Source organism: Pleurodeles waltl, chromosome 8 (genome assembly GCF_031143425.1).
Source record: "Pleurodeles waltl isolate 20211129_DDA chromosome 8, aPleWal1.hap1.20221129, whole genome shotgun sequence".
NCBI lineage: Eukaryota > Metazoa > Chordata > Amphibia > Caudata > Salamandridae > Pleurodeles > Pleurodeles waltl.
This window is the reverse complement of record NC_090447.1, coordinates 659,790,263-659,810,015: the sequence shown is the minus strand read 5'-3', so window position 1 is coordinate 659,810,015 and position 19,753 is coordinate 659,790,263. Positions and strand designations below refer to the sequence as shown.

General features: G+C 41.6%; 1 protein-coding gene across 7 annotated transcripts in view; it reads left to right on the top strand.

Annotated features, from left to right (window-relative positions):
- Window positions 1–19,753, top strand: part of DMD (dystrophin) — a 6,960,831-nt gene that overhangs the window by 3,690,687 nt on the left and 3,250,391 nt on the right. For all 7 annotated transcript variants that reach the window (XM_069204753.1, XM_069204756.1, XM_069204758.1 and 4 more), the window contains one exon: window positions 17,758–17,905. In XM_069204753.1, coding sequence (XP_069060854.1) covers window positions 17,758–17,905 — 148 coding nt within the window. The remainder of the gene's footprint in view (window positions 1–17,757; window positions 17,906–19,753) is intronic.

Genomic DNA, 19,753 nt, shown 5'->3' with positions numbered 1-19,753 from the left:
TTGTGGGGCTCTCACCGGCTTCGGTCCCCGAGAATTCTTTGCAAACCTCAAAATCTGGTAAAAACAAACACCTTTTCCTCACATTTCGGTGATGGAAAGTTCTGGAATCTGAGGGGAGCCACAAACTTCTTTCCACCCAGCTTTCCCTGACGTCACCCGATAGAAATGGTATCTCACTTGTGTAGGTAGGCCTAGTATCCGCACCAGGAAATGCCCCTAAATGCAACATGGACACATCACATTTTCACACTGAAAACTGAAGAGTTTTTTGGAAAGTACCTAGCTGTGGATTTTGGGCTGTAGCTCAGCGGGCACTTACGGAAACCTACCAAACCCACACATTTTTCCAAACTAGACTCCTAGGGGAACCCAAGATAGGGTGACTTGTGGGGCTCCCACTAGGTTCTGTTACCCAAGATCCTTTGTAAACCTCTACATTTGGCAAAAAACACTTTTTCCTTACATTTTGGTTGATGGAAAGTTCTGGAATCTGAGGGGGCCACAAACTTAATTCCACCCAGCATTCCACCAAGCATCCCAATAAAAATGGTACCTCACTTATGTGGGTAGGCTAGTGCCCGCAAAAGGAATGGATCACACAAGGGTCTATGGTAGTCTCTGCATGAGGGCTACTATTAACCCTGGATTGATCCATTCCTGATGCAAGCACTAGGCACAAGCACACAAGTGGGGTTGTGTTTTTATCAGGACAAGTGGAGAAACACAGGGTGGTAGGAATGTTGTGGATCCCTGCACATTGCTGTAGTTTCTGTGATGAAAAAGCTAGGAAGAATAGTAGTTTTTAATCAACGTTTCACTTTTGCATGGTATTATGGGTAAGAAAACTTTGTGAAATCCAAACACGCCACACTTCCATGGACTGCCTCGGGTGTCTAGGTTTCAGAAATGTTTGGGTTTGGTAGATTTCCCTATATGCCGAGCCCTGCCCAAATACTCAGCTGACTGTCTTACAAAACCAGGCTGTTTTGTGGTAGGTCATTTTGATGTCTACACAATCAGTTTTGGGTACTTCCCTGTTGTGGTTACTGGCCTAGCCACTAAAGGGAAAGCAGTGTTTATTTCTTGAGACTTAGTGGCTGCCTGTAGATTCTAGGACATCCCCTCACTGAAATACAAGGCAAAAGTGTTTTTTAAGCAAGGTTTGTGATTTCAAGGGGTTTCTGGGCGAAGGAAAACTGGTGAGAGCCACGGAAGTCCTGCACCCTTGGACTCCCCTGGTACAAGTATGTTGAAGTTAATCCACCACTCACACTGGTTGGTTTTAACACATCCAGAAATTATGGTTTCAAAGCATGAATACTTATCAAAGTATCTGAATATTGAAACTAAGCCTTCTGAAGGTGGACCATGAAGCCGCGTCCAGGCACCAACCTCTTTATGGTCCATTCACACACCATTCACACACAACAAACATCCCCTTCATTCTGCTGGCCACGGGCCCAATCCAACCAATCACTGCACTCACATTACCTTACCACTGCCAGACACATCACATTCATATTCCACAGGATGAAATAGGTTTGACTAAATTTTACCACCTGTCAAGTAACCGCCTCCTTCTTCCTGAACATTACCGAAGGCATGCGTAACAAACCTTTACTAATGACTCCCATGACAGCCACTTGAGGCTCAGGATGACATGTTTTTCATGCACCTTTAGCACACTCACTGTGCTAAATCCAACTCCGTCCAGTTTGTGGATGCAAGTTGGAGTATGCCGTACAAAGCGATTCCTCAAACTGAGCACGCATATCTACCTTTGAAAGTAAGGCAGACATGCTGGGGAATTCTCGCGATGTTCCCTAAAGAGAGGGTCATAGGCTATGACCTAAGGGTAGTGTTTGGCACACAGGGTAGTCCATGAGAACGTAGCATATGTCCCAGCCAACATTATGTGCAGTAATGTTGCTCGAATGCACTTATCATACAGCAAATTGAACATCTACTCAGTTCTGATTGAGGATGAACATGAAAAGCAGGTCAAACACTGACCCATACATGTCATTGTCCTTCAGTGCTAGATGGCACCAATGTGTTTGAATCCATAGGTGTAGATGATGTACATCAGTACTACCTTTATTATCTGCCTTCTACCTGTGCAATATCCCTCTAAAGTACTAGCCTACATAGAAGACAGATAGAGTCACAAAATTGCGTGTGGGTGTGTGTGATGTGTCCAATAGTAAATGTTGTCACCTTACCTTCTTCTCTGATTCAGCAGATTCTCTGAACATACTGAAAAAACAACAAAAAATACACAATATTACTTCACCTTACCATATAACCATCATCACAGCCTTTAACGCTGGTGGCAGCCAGTGCGACAGTCATTTTTGGTGCTCTGCCTCCCATGACCTCCTCTTCTAATTCCCTCAGTACAGCCCAGCAAAAGTGCCCCTCATAGCCCCCTCCACGTACATTTCCTTTGTTTTAAAGCACAGGTAACGCCTGGCTTTACTAATCCATTTAGCAAAATACATGTATATCCTATGCAGCAGGCATATAAATGATCCGTGGTACTTTATGGTGTCAAAACTGCCACTAGATAAAAGACAGATCTATTTCTAAATAGAGAGAATCTATCTTTCTCTACTCTCTCTCTCCCTCTCTCTCTCTCTCTCTCTCTCTATATATATATATATATATATATATATATCACTTTTATATATGTGTGGTTTCCCTTTGGGCTGATCGTGGCTCCCGGAAAATATATATACATACATATCTACAGAGAGATTTGTCTCTCATTATATTATTATTATATATATATATATATATATATATATATATATATATATATATATATAGCTAGATAGATATAGATATGCAGAAAGAGAGAGACTGACTCTTTACATCACTTCTTTTTTTATACATGTGTGCTTTCTCTGGGGCGTCTCGTGACCCCATGGCAAAGCGCACGTATAAAACAAGCATTTGTAATGCAACAGGTCTCGCGTTTGCTAGAGTTAAAGCTATTGTTGTAAACTCCTAACCCAACTTTTCTTGCCACTTGAACTGAAAAGTAAAACAGTTTCACATAAGCGAGCCGACGGTCGCAATGAAGCAAAGCAAACACACAAAAGGAAATAGGAGTTTGCTCGCAGTGAAACGTAGTAGCAAAAGTGCAATTTTCCATGTAACCGGCAAAAGTGCAGTTAGCCATATAACTGGCCAAAGTGCAAATATCCATTTATCTATGCATGCTTTTCACTAATTAAATAAAGCTAATTTTAAAAGGCAAGTCTACAAACCAACCAACTGATGGGCTTGACATGGGTGTGGTTAAAAGCCCACAGAGAGATTAAACCAGGGACAGAGCGCTTTTCGATCTACCTTAAAATGCCCCCATGGGGGGCGTCAGACGAAGGGCTGACCCCAACATTTTCATTTAAAAAAAAAATATTCCCAGTGGGCTGTGCAATCGCCGCCCAAGAGAAAACCATTAAAAAAAAATGATGATATATTGCCCCCCTGGGGTCGGCCCGTGTAGGAAGGGCAGACCCACCATTTTGTTTTGTTTTTAAATAAAAAAAAACATTAATGTTACTATTTGGCGGTGATTGCACCCAAAAAGAACCCCAATATCTTTTTTTTGTTTTAACTGTGCCCCCACAGGGGGCCAACCCACTTACAAGGGGGCCGACTCCCCCAAACAAGATACCTGGTGTCTAGGGCCATTTCCTGACCATGGATCGTAGTCGTACTGCGATCCATGGCCAGGAATCATTGCAGGGAAGCCATTGATGGAAAGGTGAGATTCTCCCCTTTCCATAGATGCCTCCATGGCATCTGGGGAGGTCGTTTTGGACTTTTTTCCCCACCGGAATGGAGAGAGGACACTCACCTGCTCCTCGATTCTCTGGTGGGGAAAATGTGTGACGTCAGTGCACCTTGCGGCACGCTGATGTCACAGAGTGGCAGGAGGGGGATGGGGGAGATGCAGAAGTTCTTCCGCATCTCCTGGGGTAAAAAAAAAAATCAATCATCCGATGCATTGCACCAGAGGATTTTTAAAACCCCTCCCTGGCATCGGCCACTGGTTGTGACCCGCACCGTGGAGTTAAGTATATGTAAAAATTGTAATTGTGTAAATGTTAAGGAAATGTGGGTATTTTCTATATGCACACCTGCATATACCTTACTTCTTACTTTTTAAATTTTAAAGTCAGTCTTACAACTCTACTTATAACTCATGAAATAAAACATTTTGCATGTAGCATATACTGATAACTCAAATCCAAATCACTAATGTTTTCACTACCCAAACCTTTCTCAAATGTATTTCATCATCTATATTAGACAAGTATTGCTCTTCGGTCTGACTTGTGCTTTTAACATGCAATTTTAAAAGGGTGACCAATTGATAATGTTGCTGTGTCCATCAAAACCCCACCAAAAAGTAAATATATAAAACCCCAATTAATTGTTCTGAGGCAGAACTTTATGTGATTGGAGATGTATCAAATTTTTAAATCACAAACACATTTGTAGGTGACAGAAATGATAGAATGTGCAACAGTGGTGGCCATGTGTATGCACTCATATGTCTATTTATTTATTGATTGAGGTCATATATAGCACGACCCAGACTCCAAGGGGTATCACAGTGCTTTACATAGGCCAACGTAGGGGAGACAACAGTTCAGCACCATTACAATGGGACATAGAAGATACACGCATGCATGAATAAACAGAGGGTTAACCATTGTATAGTGCGATATAGAGGGTATCAGAGCTCTTTACTAGGAAAACATCAGGGGAGCAAAGGGATATTGAGGTTGATATATTTAGCTCATTGTCGGAACAGATATGCATGCATCGTCCTGTGTGGTTACAAGGTATAAAAGAAAATATGACCAGTTGTTACGTTCAAGTGACAATATGCGATCAGGATTACCGAAAAGATAGGGGCGTTGAGAGGGAACGAAGCAGGGGATTTGTCTTAGGACAAGTCATCAGTGTACATTAGTATTTTGATGCTTCTGAAAAGGTTGATTTGGAAATGTGCAGTCTTTGCAGTGGCATTGATGTGGGCGTGTAGTTTGAGGGTGATGTCGAGCATAAAGCCAAGGAATTTAGCCTTGTCCACAAGCAGCATGTTAGAGCCAAGTAAGTTTGAGCCAGAAAGCAGGGCCATTGCGGGTCAATTGAAGTGCTGTGGGAAGAGAAGGAGGAACTCTGATTTCTGAGAGATGAGTTTGAGGTGGTGAAGAGACATCCCTAATAGGAGATCTGAGAGAGTGGAAAATAGGTTAGTTAAGTCCTCTGGAGATGAGATTTTTTATGTATAGCTGAGAGACGTTGGCATTGAGATAAAAATAGGTACCTTAATGTTGAAGGAGGGCACACAAGGGTTTAGTGTACAGATTGAATAGTTTGGGACACTCCTTTGAATCAGAGAGATAGTTGGAGATTTTGGTCTGTAGAGAGTAGTTGGGCAGACAGGATTGGAACCTGTACCTTTGAGACCCATACATTCCTCCAGGGTTTTAGGGAGGTAGAGTAATTAACTGTATTGAAAGCTGAGGATAGGTCTAAGAGAATGAGGAGACAGGAATCAACACTGCCCTTTATGCAGACCATCAGTAATGATTTTTATCATTCTAGTTTTGGGGCAGTAGCCAGATCTCAAACCAGACTGGTGGACATCGAGAAGGTTTCATTATGTGGCTGTGATATGCTGAGCCACACAGCTTTCCAGGAGTTTGCCCAAAAAAGGAAGGTTAGAGATCGGGTGAAAGTTGTTGAGGTCACAGGGATCAGCATCTGCCTTGTTTCTTTAGTAGAGGAGTGACCTGGTCTGCTTTGAGGCAGTCTGGAACTGTATCTTGAGTTAGGGATGAGTTGATTATATGGGTAGGTAGGGGAGGAGGGTGGGTGCAATGGATTTGAGTGTTTTGATTGGTGTAGGTTAGCAAAGTGGGAGGAGGGTTTGGGAGCTGAGACTGTATTTTCTATGGTAGTTTATTTTATCATTTCAAAGCTCAACTCTTCTGATGAAGATATGCAGGGTAGTGAGTCAAGAGGGAGAGCCTGGCTGGGTTTTGGGAAGGATTGATTGATTTTGTCATTTGTTTCAATGAAGAACTTGGAGAGTTTGTTTCAAGTTTCTTTGTTGGTTGTGAAGTTCATGGGAGGCTGTAGGTTAGTGTTCTTATTGACTTTGTTGAAGAGTTTCTTAGTTTTGTTTCCAGGCCAAGCATATTTTCATTAGGAAGAGCTTCACTTTTGCTTCAAAAATGAGTCATTTGTATTATTTATGCTTGCATCACAGGGACTCAAGGGATTGCTTTGATAATTGTTGTCTCCATTTACATTAACTAGTTCTAAGGGTCTTCAGCTCCTGTAGTAAATGTTTGAAGAACCATTAAGTGGAGGGGGCATTGTGGAGCTTTTTGAGCTTGAGAGAAGCAAGGTCAGTGGAGGCTTCTGTCAGAATTGAGTTGAAACTCTCCACTAGGTCCATTGTTTGTAGGAACAGGAATTTGGAGGTAATTCTCAAACTTAGAATGGATTGGTTGACATTGTTGAAGTTCCGCATCCACTACCTGGGTTTTTGTGGTTGACTGGAGGGAGTAGATTTTAGAGCAATGGAGGGAGAAGGGTACAACACAGTGGTTTTACCAGTCCACAGGAAAGGGTTGGAGGCAGGCAATAAGGTCACTATAGGTTATGATGAGGTAGAGGAAGGAACCTTTCATTTGGGTGGGACAGAGACAGAACTGATTGAGGTCATTATTGTTCAAGGAGAACGTTATTTGGGATACTGTTGAGTCAGAAAAGCCTCCTCAATGTATGTTGAGCTTTTCGTGGAAGTTCTTGTTGGCACTATTTGTTAGCTTTTCAGCAAAAAAGTTCATCAGGTGTTTGACAAAGAGATGTTTTTTCCCCACAGGGTGATATATCATGTGGCAGATTGTGGGTTTATGCATTGTGTCATCACTTCGACCAGTAGGCACTCAAATCCTAGTGCCTCAGTTGATTTTAAGATTTTAAATTGTAGAGAAGTACTGTGGATGAGATCAACGACTCTCCCTTACTTCCCTATTCTTGGCGGATAATTGTAAATCCAGGAGGAACCAAGAGGTCAAGTAGGTATTGGGAGAAGTTGGATAGCCAAGATTCTGTGATAGAAGATCAAGGATATGTGAGAGGATCAAGTCAGATATTTAAATACTGTGGTTGGCAGCTGATGTGCACTTGTGGAGCATGCAATTGTATTGGTGGGTCTTGGATTTATTTAGAGGTGAGGAGTTGATAGAAACGTGCACAATATTTAGGGGGTTGATTTGAGTATTTTTTGGTCGGGATTCAGCTGTCTTTTTGTATTGATCGGAATGGAGGGTGGGGCAGAAGGGGAAGTGGAGAGTAAAGTAGAGAGATGTGATCTGGTGAGCATGGAGTTTGACGTGTGCTTTGGAGTGGAAATCTGCATTTGAAGAGCTGTCTTGGAAACTGACAGAAGAGTGGAGGGACATCGGAGAAGCAAGATGGAAGCAGAGTGTGTATTCAAGGGACTTCAAGGTCCTGGACAGGAAAATATTTGAAGAGGAGAGGGATTTCAATCCAGAGATAATAGAGTATGATCTAACTAGTAGGGTGAGGTGGTCAGGGAAAGGGGGTGCTGTGTGAGTTTGGTTTGGCTGATGGAGATGTCTGGCTGCGCATGATTTGATTTCACAGTATGTTCAAGTATCTTCAGGTAGGACTACATGCAGAGGGGAGTGTATTGGTCCAGTCAATGTGAAAGGCAGAGGAGAGGGCTGTGAGGAAGAGCAAGGAGAAAGAGAGAGATACAGGGTATGGGTCATGCCTCTGGTGAAAATCCTGACATTGGGGGTGTGCAGTGTGGAGACAAGAGAGAGAGAAGGACGAGTTAGAGTTTGAGTGATACAGGCTTAAGGAGAACAGGGTTATAAGCTGGGGGAATCATCTGTTTGGCCAGTGACCAGAAAAATTAGTGAATCCATTGCCAGTATAGGGAACAGGGTGGCTTTTAGAGATGGGATGGGGAAAAGTGAAGGGGTTAGGGTAATTGAGAGGAGGGTGTACGAGTGTGGAGGAGAATGGGGATATTAAGAGGGGAGATTTAGGTTGGAGAGGAAAAAAGACAGGATGGAGAGAGTCTTTGGAGAGAGAAAAAGGAGTATTCAAGTTCACTGAACTTGCGGTCGAAGTGTGATAGGAGGTCATCAGAAGAATGAATAATTATCTTGCTGCTGCTGAAGACTGAGATGGAGAGTTTACAAAAGGGAGGAATAGGAAAGAGTATAGCAAGTTTTTTTCCGTGATGGATTTTCTTCACTTCAGCAACAGTCAGAGCTCTAGAGAGAGAGTGGCTTTCTATAGTGAGGAGGAGTGGGTGAAGACTATTAAGAAGTTCATTGTGTATAAAGGTGCTTGCAGTTTCACCCAAGACATTTGCATTGGCACCACAATGCACAAGTAGACCTGGTAACCTCAGCAACATCGTCTTCCAACTGGTCGGTTGGTTCTTGAAATGCATGTGTCTGATGTGGCACTTGACACTATACATGATATGGGGTGCTTCTTGTGAAAGCTGGGAGTGTTTAAGTTCTGGAGCTGCAGAAACTCTAGAAAAGACCTTAGTAAAGAACATAGCAAATGGCTCCTGGTGAACAGTTCTTCACTTGATGTCCTCCTTGTTTTCACAAAAATCAGCTTCCTTTTCATAGCCCAGTAACCCTTGGAGTGTTGTGTTAATTCCTAGATAGGCAGATGTTGTAGGGGAGCATGAGATAAGCAGGAGTGGGATGAGTAATGGTTACTTATTAGGGAAACGTGGGGCACATGTAGGTACTTGCTTGCACCTGGTGGTAATAAATATTTTATTCAATAAATCTATTTACCCAGCTCCATCTTTCTTTCTTTCCCCTTGAACTTTTTCTCCCAGTGTTTGATAGATAGATTCATGCTCTTATTAAGATCATGTCATCCATCCAGCACTGAAAAAAACATCCATTGTTAAGGGGCTCAACATGGCACTAACTGCTTGAACAGAGTTCCTGTAATTCAACAGCATGGGCAGTCCTCAATTGAAGGTACATAGCATCATTTCCTTTATGGTTGCTTTGTCCATGATCAGTGTTAACCAAAGACAAATTAATATCACAGATATGTTTAGTTAATATCTCCTTCTATCCCTGACATATACACTGATAGATGGATAGATATTGGGTAGAATAGGCTACAACCTGCCATAAACTCTGCATTTAAAACACTGAAAATGAGTCATACAGAACTCCGACTAATGTCATTGACGATAAAAGATCTTGTAGATCAAAACATAGCACTGGTCAGGAAGGGATCATTTCCTGGAGCAGGAGGCCTGTAACTGAGAGAGCAAGAGGGTAGACATTGTTACTGAGTTGGGAAGCAGTGGTGCTCATGTGAGTTTATGAAGATCCATGAAAATGACAGGCCTTGTGTTAGACCATTCATTCTTCGGGCAGACTTTCCACAAACCTTTTGTCTTACTTCTCCTTTTTTTCCTGATCCTGTTTTTTTGGCCTTGGGGCTCTGTGCACTTTACCATTACTAACAAGTGCTAAAATGCATGTGCTCTCTCCTCCAAATATGGTAAAATGTACTTACACCTAACGGGCACATTTAATTTACTTGTAAAGTGGTACTACATGTACCCAGAGCCTGTACATCAAATGCTACTTCTGGGCCTGCAACACATAATGTGCCACCCACTTAAGTAGGCATTTTAAACATGTCTCAGCCTTCCATTGAGCCTGTGTGTGCAGTTTTAAACTGCCATTTTGACCTGGCTAAATAAACCTTTTCCCAGGTCTAGACTTTTTTTTAAATATGTACAAGTCACCCCTATGGCAAGCCCTCCAGAGCCTATAGGGCATGGTGCAGTGTATTTTATAAAGTTGGACATGTACTTTTAACTTTAGATTTTTACATGTTTAAACTCTTACATTTGTTTTTCACTACTGGAATACCTGCATTTCCATTAGACAACATTGGGTTAACTTATCACCTTTAATAAGTGATAACTTTCAATTGGGAGCTGGTAGGAATGTTTGTATCTAAAGAATCATAATTTAAAGCCCTCATTAATGTAAAGTTGAATTTTAAGCCACAATTCTGAAAATGCCACTTTTTTTAAGTTGGCATTTTCATGTCCAACCTTTTGATGTCTACAGCCTGTGTCCTGGGTTACATGACTAGTTGTAGCTGGCAGTTGGTCTCTGTGTATTACTCCTAGACAGTGAAAAAAGGGGGAATAGGTGTTGGCAGGATGAACCATCTTTGACTTGATGAGGGGGAGAACATTTCACCTACCACAACTGTGCATCACAAAGGTGCAGCCCAGCACACTGACAAAGGGTTTTGACACTAGTTTGTTGTGCCCCGAGACAAGCAGGGGCCAGGGAAGTGAGGCTGAAAATTCCAAACCCCTCTGAGGGTGGAAACCTCTGGAACCTTCTCCTACTTCAAAGAGGGCACACGTATAAATAGTGGACCTTCAGACCCAACTCTTCAGTACACCTCTGGACTAGTGGAAGACTCAGCAGGACTACAGTGCTGATCTGCAAAAAGGACTGCTACTATAGTGCCCTGCTGCCTGTTTGAAAAGAATCAGACCTGCATTTTGAACTCCGGACCACCAGAGTGACTCTAAGGGCTAGTTGGGTGGCCTCAAGGGCAGAAAAGGCTCCAACCACCTTGAACCCACCACCTGGACTCTGCTTGTTGTGCGTCTTGCCCCCAAGTGGTGCCATCCTGGTCCTGGACCTTTGGAAGTGGACCGGAAGGTGTTCTGCCACTCCAGCTGTGATCCCGTGAGCAGAACTAATGCAGCGTGACACATGTCCTCAGAACTGCAGCAAAACCACTGCTGTGCAACGCATCCCTGATCCAGGATCTCGCATCACACCCTGAAGCTTTCTCAGAATTGCTGCTGCACTACTGCATCCTTGATGCAGACCTTCGCATTGCAAGACCCTCGTTGACAGCATCCTCAGCGACGACACAAGACTTAATGTCTCTGCCATGCAGCTTCCTCGGAACTCCCACTGCACTGGCATCCTCGATGCAAGTCTTCATATCGCACACTCCTCACTGACCACTTCCTCGACATCTTAGGAACTTTGCATCTCAGCATCACAGCTTCCTAAATACCACTGCTGCAAGTCACATCCTTGCTGAGGGATCTTGCAGCAGTCTTCAAACCAGGATTTAAGGCACATTGTTCAGTGGGCCTTACTTGGTCCATGTATCAGGCTCATGCTACATCATGGTCAGTCTGAACTTCTGCCTTTGTTTGGAATTATAGTTGATGCTTGAGTAGAGTTTTACACCCTTCAAACCACTATCTCAAATTTCAAAGCCTTGACTGAAGCACAGAGTGATCAAGAATGTGTTGTTTGAGAACACAATGCTGAACTAAGCAAAACAGTTGGATAGAAGAAATTAAAACAAGACCGTAAAACTGGTTATTATGAAAATAACAATGGAAGCTGACTAAAATATATCTAGGTTAAGGTGCACAGCGGCCTAGTGTATTAAATTAACGTGCATGGACCTATAACTAAAATGGCTACACAACAATACCTCTTCACAAAAATGTTTGAGGAGGCTAATTGAAGAATGCAGTCTTTCATGGAACAAAGCAGAGGAGTACTGGATGATTAGAGGGCCGAAAAGAGGCACCCTTGGCTCCCTATATCCTAAGTCACTATGGGTGTTCCTAATGAACTGTTCATACCCCAGATTTGAACACCACAGCTTTACAAAACATGATGTAGAGACTGAGCAAGAATCATTCAGGGTAAAATAAAAAATGTCCCCATTAAGATTCAGATTGACACAGATATTTAAGGGAAGACTTGTCACAAGAAACTAGCCTGACAATGGCAGGAACAAGTCATATGTGTGAACGTTCCACATCACCATAGGCTGATTGAAAGGCTACTGTGAATGCCCAAAGAGACAATATAAAGAAGCTTCAGAGCCAGCTACAGCAATCCATTTTGAAGAATATGTAGTCCTCTAATTCCTTATCTCCTAATATCCATAGAACCAATCACTTGACTCAAACAATATTAAAGGAATCTCTGGCAAAACCACAGACCGCCAATCTTTCCAGATATTGAAAGTCATTATGAAGAACCTAAGAATTGCATCTGTTTGTTAAATCTGCTACATATTTTCTACCTTCCCCAACCTTCAAATCAACAAAATTGCACCACAACACAATACAGCTCAAAATGCAAAAGAGGGATCTTTAACGCCATACTGTCACCTGAACCCTCCTGCACGAGCCTTCAACTGGGACAATGGAAGCTTTATGAGTAGGAAAACCTTGAGAAGGAAAAAGGAATGCCACTTGCAAAAGATACTATTGTCAGCATGTCGCTAGAAGTTGCACAAGATGTGCAATATTCAGGGGCGACTCCTTCGCAATGGCTAAGAGCCAGCAGTTGAAAAATAAAACAATATTATACTATCAGCCAGCATGTGCGGGGCTGGGCCATGGGAGGAGGAGTGGAGTGAGTGAACTAAGTGAGCATGTCAGTTTGCCCGGCCATCTCAGGATGGCCAAACTGACAGGTGCACTTAGGTTTGTCCAACCTGGCTGTGTTACACAGCCAGGTTGGAGAAACTGCACAGACTCCCATGCAAGGGGTGCAGAACAAGTACGTTTTAAAAAAATTATTATTATTTTTTTATTTACCTGTTCTCCCTTATTCTCCGTTTATCTGTGTTTTTTTTCTCTTTACGAAACTAATGAAGGGCAAAGTTTAATTCTCTTGCTACCTATTACTATTTTTTAAACAATTTGAAACATTTAGTAGATTTCTAATTGTCAACCTAAGAAATATTTCAGTTGTTTTATTTTGTTGTTTCCTATATTATGTCATTGTTATTTGGCATTTTGTCAAAGGCTAAAAGGAGGTGTTTTGAATAAGCTTGAAATTTAATTTTAATTAGGAAAATCTGAATGCGGACCCTTCTTTAATGCAAATGTACCCTGGGAGCTGCAGAAAGTGGGCACACATGCCCATTGCACCCCCGAGATAGTTGGCGAGGGGCAGCTTTTCCTTTTGACACCTACTGAAGGGAGGTTTTTTTTAATGAAGATAAATAAAACCTATGTTTGACACTCAGCCTGTAAGAAATACAAGGCTATTCTTTTCTTCATCTCAATCGAATTGACACTTGGCATACACTGGGCAAGAAGGTGGCAGCAATAGCTTTCCCAATCCAGCCTCATTACGGCAGCTATGTTGCTTTTACTGCAATCACTGAATATCTTTATGTGCAGCATGTTAGTTGGAAGATGGTTCATAGTTGAAGGCCACAGCTGTGAGTCTCCCCGTTTAGTTTTAGAGAGTTGGTACACATCCGTGCTGAAACTTGATTAAGGCAGTAATTGAGAGCTTGCACATTGTGATTTTCCTTGGCTGACAATAATATGACAATTTGTGTTTCGTCCGCGTAGGAGAAAAGTGTGAGTCCACAGTTCTCAACTATACCTGCCAAAGGCCTAACATACAATTTAAAAAGCAATGCCTGAGTACAGCCAAAAATGTTTTGATCTGTACTGATTGGTATGTATCTGAAAGGTGGGATCATGCAAAAAAGATCTTAGGCAAGGGCTGTATCCTGTATTCCCATTCCTTTTAGTCTTTGCAAGAGCGTACTATGATTCACCATAGCAAATGCTGCACTGAGATTCAAGATAATCAGTGCAGCAGCTCTGCCATTGTCCAATTGGTATCTGAAAAATGTCTGTGACACAGAGAAGGGTCCATTCAGTGCTGTGCCCTGCATGGAACCCAGATTGTGAGAGATGGAGAAGACAATCATGTTCTGTGAATTCTCTAAGCTATTGATACACATGTTTCTCTAACACCTTAGAGAAGTTAAGTAGCAAGGAAATAGGTCTATAGTTGGACCAAATGAGAGGGTCAAAATGAGATGTTTTCAATAAAGGAGTGACTGGAGCCATCTATCAAGTTTTAGGGACAATGCCTTCCAGCAGGGATAAATGGGTGATCATCTTCAAGACAAGGTCCAAAATGTTGCTGAGGACTGCAGGGGTACACAGGTCCAGATAGGGATCCTGATCTGGTAGAAAAAAGAACAGACTTGAAAGAAGGCAAATTTTGCTAGTATAGAACAAAGATTTGGCTTCTCAACACATTCTTTAATAACCACCATGGCAGTGATGCCCCTTCCGTGCTTATTACAATGTTAATATGCGTTCCCGCCAGTCAGTCCGACGGGAAGCATGTTACAAAATAGGACTTGGCTCCTATAAGGGAGGTGAATCCTATATCAATACAAAGAGGGGGCCATCAAGCACCCTTGGAATGCGCACTATCTGCAAAGCAGACTGTGGGCATCTGACGGTGCTGGGCAGAGGTCCCCCAGCATTGGCTTTCCACCAGCCTTTTCATGGTGGGGTCCCCACCATGAAAAGGCTGGTGGAAAGTGGGGTTGTAATCAGCCAGGTGGCGAGGAGTTGAGAGCCACCAGGGCTGATTACAAGCCTGACCTTCATCACCCCATCTGGGGATCTGTGATCCTGGTGGGATGGCGGTCTTTAGGAAGGTCCGCAAGCTTAAGTTGAAATGGGGTGGTCAGACTTGCCGGCGGTCCGACCGTCAATGCGAGTGTGGTGGTCCTTCGATCTCCACATTCGTAATGATGCCCTAAGTCTGCTTTTGTGTAACAGGTAACATTCTCAACCGAAAACTTCAACTTCAACGTAGAACGCAGGTTGACTTGCCTATATTCAACATCTACATGGGGAAAATGATGGATGGCACTTGATATAATTTCTGTTCCCAAAAAGGCGGTTCCCAGGATATCACCAGCTCATGCTAAAAAAGATAAACCAGTGATTAATTCAAACTTTGTAAGTCTATTTTTTTTAATTGCAATTTTTAATATAGTGTCTCTTTTCTGATTTCAGAATGCAAACTGACTAAAGGAAATATATTTATTCATAGAAAAATAAGATCAGCTAAGCAAAAAATAAAGTAGTAATATTGGTTTGTTGAAATGAGAACACCTTTGGATGAAAACAACTCTATAATTCAAAATCAGCAGTTACTCCCATATTAGCAGTGAATATAAATTGAGATCACACACCCGCTTACCATAAAACAGAATCTAATAAACGCACATTTTAATGCTAGGCAAACACAATCTCAGGCCATGGATAATTCATAATGGGATTTCTAGGCTACCTAGCACTCTTTTAAATGTAACACTATTGTTTAAATTAAAATGATTACGTTATCTGTCAAATAAATCACTTTAATAAACAACATATATTTAAAAATAGGCTACATAGATTGGATCAACTATGGCAAATAATTATGACAAAAAAGAAAAACGTTGCAACTCATGGTAAACAATGTACAACACAAAAGTACTCCTGTCTAGAGGTACTTGCAAAATATGTCCTTTTCAATAGATAATAGAAGGAAGGCCTAAAGTAAACCAAAGTTCGAAAAGAATTTTCATGAATTGGACAGTTTCATCTTATGAGTTATTTTTGATGGGACTTTAGTGCCAGGACTGGAATAGTGTCTAGAAAGTCTTAATGATGTTTGAGGATGATAGATGATACATTATCCAATCAATAAAGAATACTGAATTTGTCTAGCTAACAAATTAAAGCGGACAGATCTTTGGGTCTTTTTTCATTATAAATATTTTTTAATCACAAAGAAAAGTATTCTCTGCCATTGTAAAAATAAAAACTGCCTGCAGCTTGAAGACTGGCATGATGACTTAATTGAGGCTGCATCTTAGAAATGTTGTTTTCTCTTAAACAAAGACGTAACTTCCTTTTCTGAAATGAAAATTGTTACTTAAATCTGAGTGATTAATGTGATTGCTTGTTGAATTCCCAGCTTGTACACTAATAGTCTGTGTCTACCTATTGTCCTTCTATTTTTCAACAGTTGTGTTTTCCTTTGACCTAGTTAAAATGTTACAGAAATGTGTTATTTTTCTATGATTTGGAGCACAGTATAAGTGCATACATATCGCACATTACTATTTACAAATGATTGCCACGCTGTGTTGGTGGTTGTGTGCCACGGTGATGTTGCATAGATTACATTGTTTATTGATTTTAATTATTTGTAATAACTGTAGCTCTGGTGGCATCTTCGCGCATGTCAAATGCATGTGTTTTATTAATTTGTCAAAATACATAGGGTATATACACCTGGACACAGGGCAACCCATCCTATTGTATAGGCTAAGAAGACTACAGAGACTGAAGATTTCGAATCTTTCCAGTTCATTATAACATGACATGCATTAATACCGTAACATATTTTGCCCAAAGGCAACCTGACTTAAAGTAGGCTAAAATGAAGAGAAAAATAAACATTTAAGAGAGGTCGACCAAGTGATAAAATTCCTATGGTGTAAAACTGAATAGTGTCACATTCCTGCAGTGTTTAGATCTTTCAAGACAGTGCGGCTTCTGGGATTACAACTTTCTGAATTTCCGTTTTATCAGCAGGAAGTAGGGAAATGATACAGAAGCTTGTGCTGCGACTCAATACCTTACTGGCATAAGCCATCAAGTGTGCATTGTTGCTTTGGCTGGATTATGTTTCAATCAGTCCAGTAATCCTGACATTTTGACTTCTTTCAGTTATTCTAAGAGTCTGATTTTTCAAAGCCAATTAATGGGTATTTTCGGATGTAGAAATTTCGAAATTAAGAAATCTAGGCCCTAAGGTGGCTCAAGAAGTGTTTTGATGTGCCTCCCTTCGCCACTGGGAAAGGGCAGAAGTGCACCATATCTACAACATACGACGCATTTCTGTCATCTACCCCTGCGCTGGTGCACAAATTGCTGTCTAGCACAAACGCAGGCACCCTTGCACTATTGTGCAAGGATGCTTGTGTTGTGGGGATGATTGGTTTTGGTCAGGAAGGGACACCTTCCTGCACAAGAGCAATCATAAGACGTGTATTCCTCTTTCTATGTGTGCTGTACAATGCAGAACACATAGAAAGAGGAAAAAATGGGGAGAAACAAAGATATTTCTCCTCTTTTCATCACTTCTACGCCACCTCTGAGGCGATGTAGGAATCTGACTCATTCCCAATGTTGTAAATCTGGGAATGCATTAGATTCCTTAGAGTTCCATGGAAAGCCCCTTTCACACAGTGTTATGCGTGAAAGGGGTCGCATATTTACAAGGCCATGAAGATCCACGCAAGGTGGCTTTGCGTGGACATGTAAATATGGCCACCCGAGCATAAAGAAAATTACACTTTGGTGGCACAGGCTGCCTGTAGGGCCTAGTAAGTGAGGCCCCTATTGTATGTATTGGTATATGGCAGATTTCGTGAAGAATAAGGTCCAATCCCTCAATGGAGAAAAATTGTCAAATGTTGGGGATTTCTGAATCTGCTGAATCACTTTATTTAATTGCAACTTCATATTGTAAAATAAATGAATCAGACATTTACCTAATTGCTGGTATCTGTTTAAATTTCTGCCAAGACAAACTGGAACTTTAAACTGAGGCAGATGGCCAAGGATATTTACATTTTATCATAGAAATAACTTTTCACTTGTCTCAAAGGATTTTCGTATTTGATGCTTTGCTTTTAGCCATGCACTGTAACAAATTTGCTTCATACTTACTCCTCGCTGTAATTGCATATGCACTTGGTGTCAGAATGACTGCTCATCATTCATTTCTGCAGGCTTGATGAAGAAAAGGACAACCTGAATGAGTTGCAGGAGTATCTCAATGAGTTCATCTGTTGGTTTGAAGAAGCAGAAAGCATTGCTGGCATTCCCCTGGAAGAGGGAAATGACCAACAGCTGAAAGACTCGCTGGAAAAAGTCAAGGTAGGTTAAAATCGTTCACTCTTTTTATCTGTTACTTCAATAATAGTGTATAAGAAAGCTATTCACAGTTTTCCTGATTTTAACATGCTAAATTCGGATTCACTCGAAAGATAACTTCTCAGTGATTATCTGGATAATATTATTATGGAAAACATTTTCCTAAAAGCATACACTATCACCACTAGTGCTGCTTTTTACACAAACCTGTATTGCACAGGTTGCATTCTGTGCAAAGCTGTCAACAGATTACTTCTTCTGTAAAAAATCATTGCTCTGGCACCTTCATTTGCCTAATTAAAGGCTTGGACTTTTTGGCATCATTTAAAAACATTACATAAACATATAGATTCATTGTGAAGAAATAGAACGTTTGTCAGAAATAAGAGTTCACATACTTGAGTAGCAGTCTCATGTAAGACAATAGAATATACTTAGGGCCATATTTATACTTTTTGACGCAAAACTGCGCTAACGCAGTTTTGCGTCAAAAAAATTAGCGCCGGCTAACGCCATTCTGAAGCGCCATGCGGGCGCCGTATTTATTCAATGACGTTAGCCGGCGTTAGCCGTCAGCGCTGCCTGGTGTGCGTGAAAAAAAATGACGTACACCAGGCAGCGCCGGCGTAGGGGAATATGGAGCTTGGGCGCCAAAAAATGGGGCAAGTCAGGCTGAGGCAAATTTTTCACCTCAACCCGATTTGCGCAATTTTTTTCGACTCCCAACCCCCATTGAAATGACTCCTGTCTTAGCAAAGACAGGAGTCATGACCCCTTGCCCAATGGCCATGCCCAGGGGACTTCTGTCCCCTGGGCATGGTCATTGGGCATAGTGGCATGTAGGGGGGCACAAATCAGGCCCCCCTATGCCACAAAAAAACAAACAAAAAAATACTTACCTGAACTTACCTTAAGTTCCCTGGGATGGGTCCCTCCATCCTTGGGTGTCCTCCTGGGGTGGGCAAGGGTGGCAGGGGGTGTCCCTGGGGGCATGGGAGGGCACCTCTGGGCTCCTTCCGAGCCCACAGGTCCCTTAACGCCTGCCTTGTCCAGGCGCAAAAAAAGGCGAAAAAGCGGCTGGACGTCATTTTTTTTGACCCGCCCACTCCCGGGCGTGAATTTTGCCCGGGAGTGTAAATACGGCGCACATGCCTCGGAGTCACTTTTTTAGACGGGAACGCCTACCTTGCATATCATTAACGCAAAGTAGGTGTCCACGCTAAAAAATTACGCAAACTCCATGGACTTTGGCGCTAGACGCGTCTAACGCCAAAATATAAATATGGAGTTAGTTTTGCGTCGGAATTGCGTCAAAAAAAACTACGCAATTCCGGCGAAAACAGAGTATAAATATGCCCCTTAGTTTATATTCTACTAAGCACATTGTCTGTTGTATATATTTGATACTGTAAATGTCTACCTTTATTCCATGTTCGTTCGTTCGTTATCTTTATTTCGGTACAAATAAATACCATAAAAGCACACCACAAATCACAAATTCATAATTTACAAGACAAAAACCTAAAAAATAAGATGTTAAATTACGTTAAAAAACTTTGAAACATAATAATTTTTCCTCTAAATTTTTTTGTCATATTATGGGATCATGCCAAAGTACCTAACTAAACACAGTAGCTAAAATAAGAATAAAACATTCCTAAAAGGTATACAAATATATGAACATAGAAAAATGTGTTAGACAGTAAAAAAGTGATAAAATTAGTAAATGCATACATTGAGATTCACAAGTAAGTTCGTCAATGGCCACTCCCAACAACTATTGTTGGATTTTCCCCTAATTTTTTGAGCGCGTTCAATCTGCAGTGCCAAATGGAATCTAAATATTTTGCC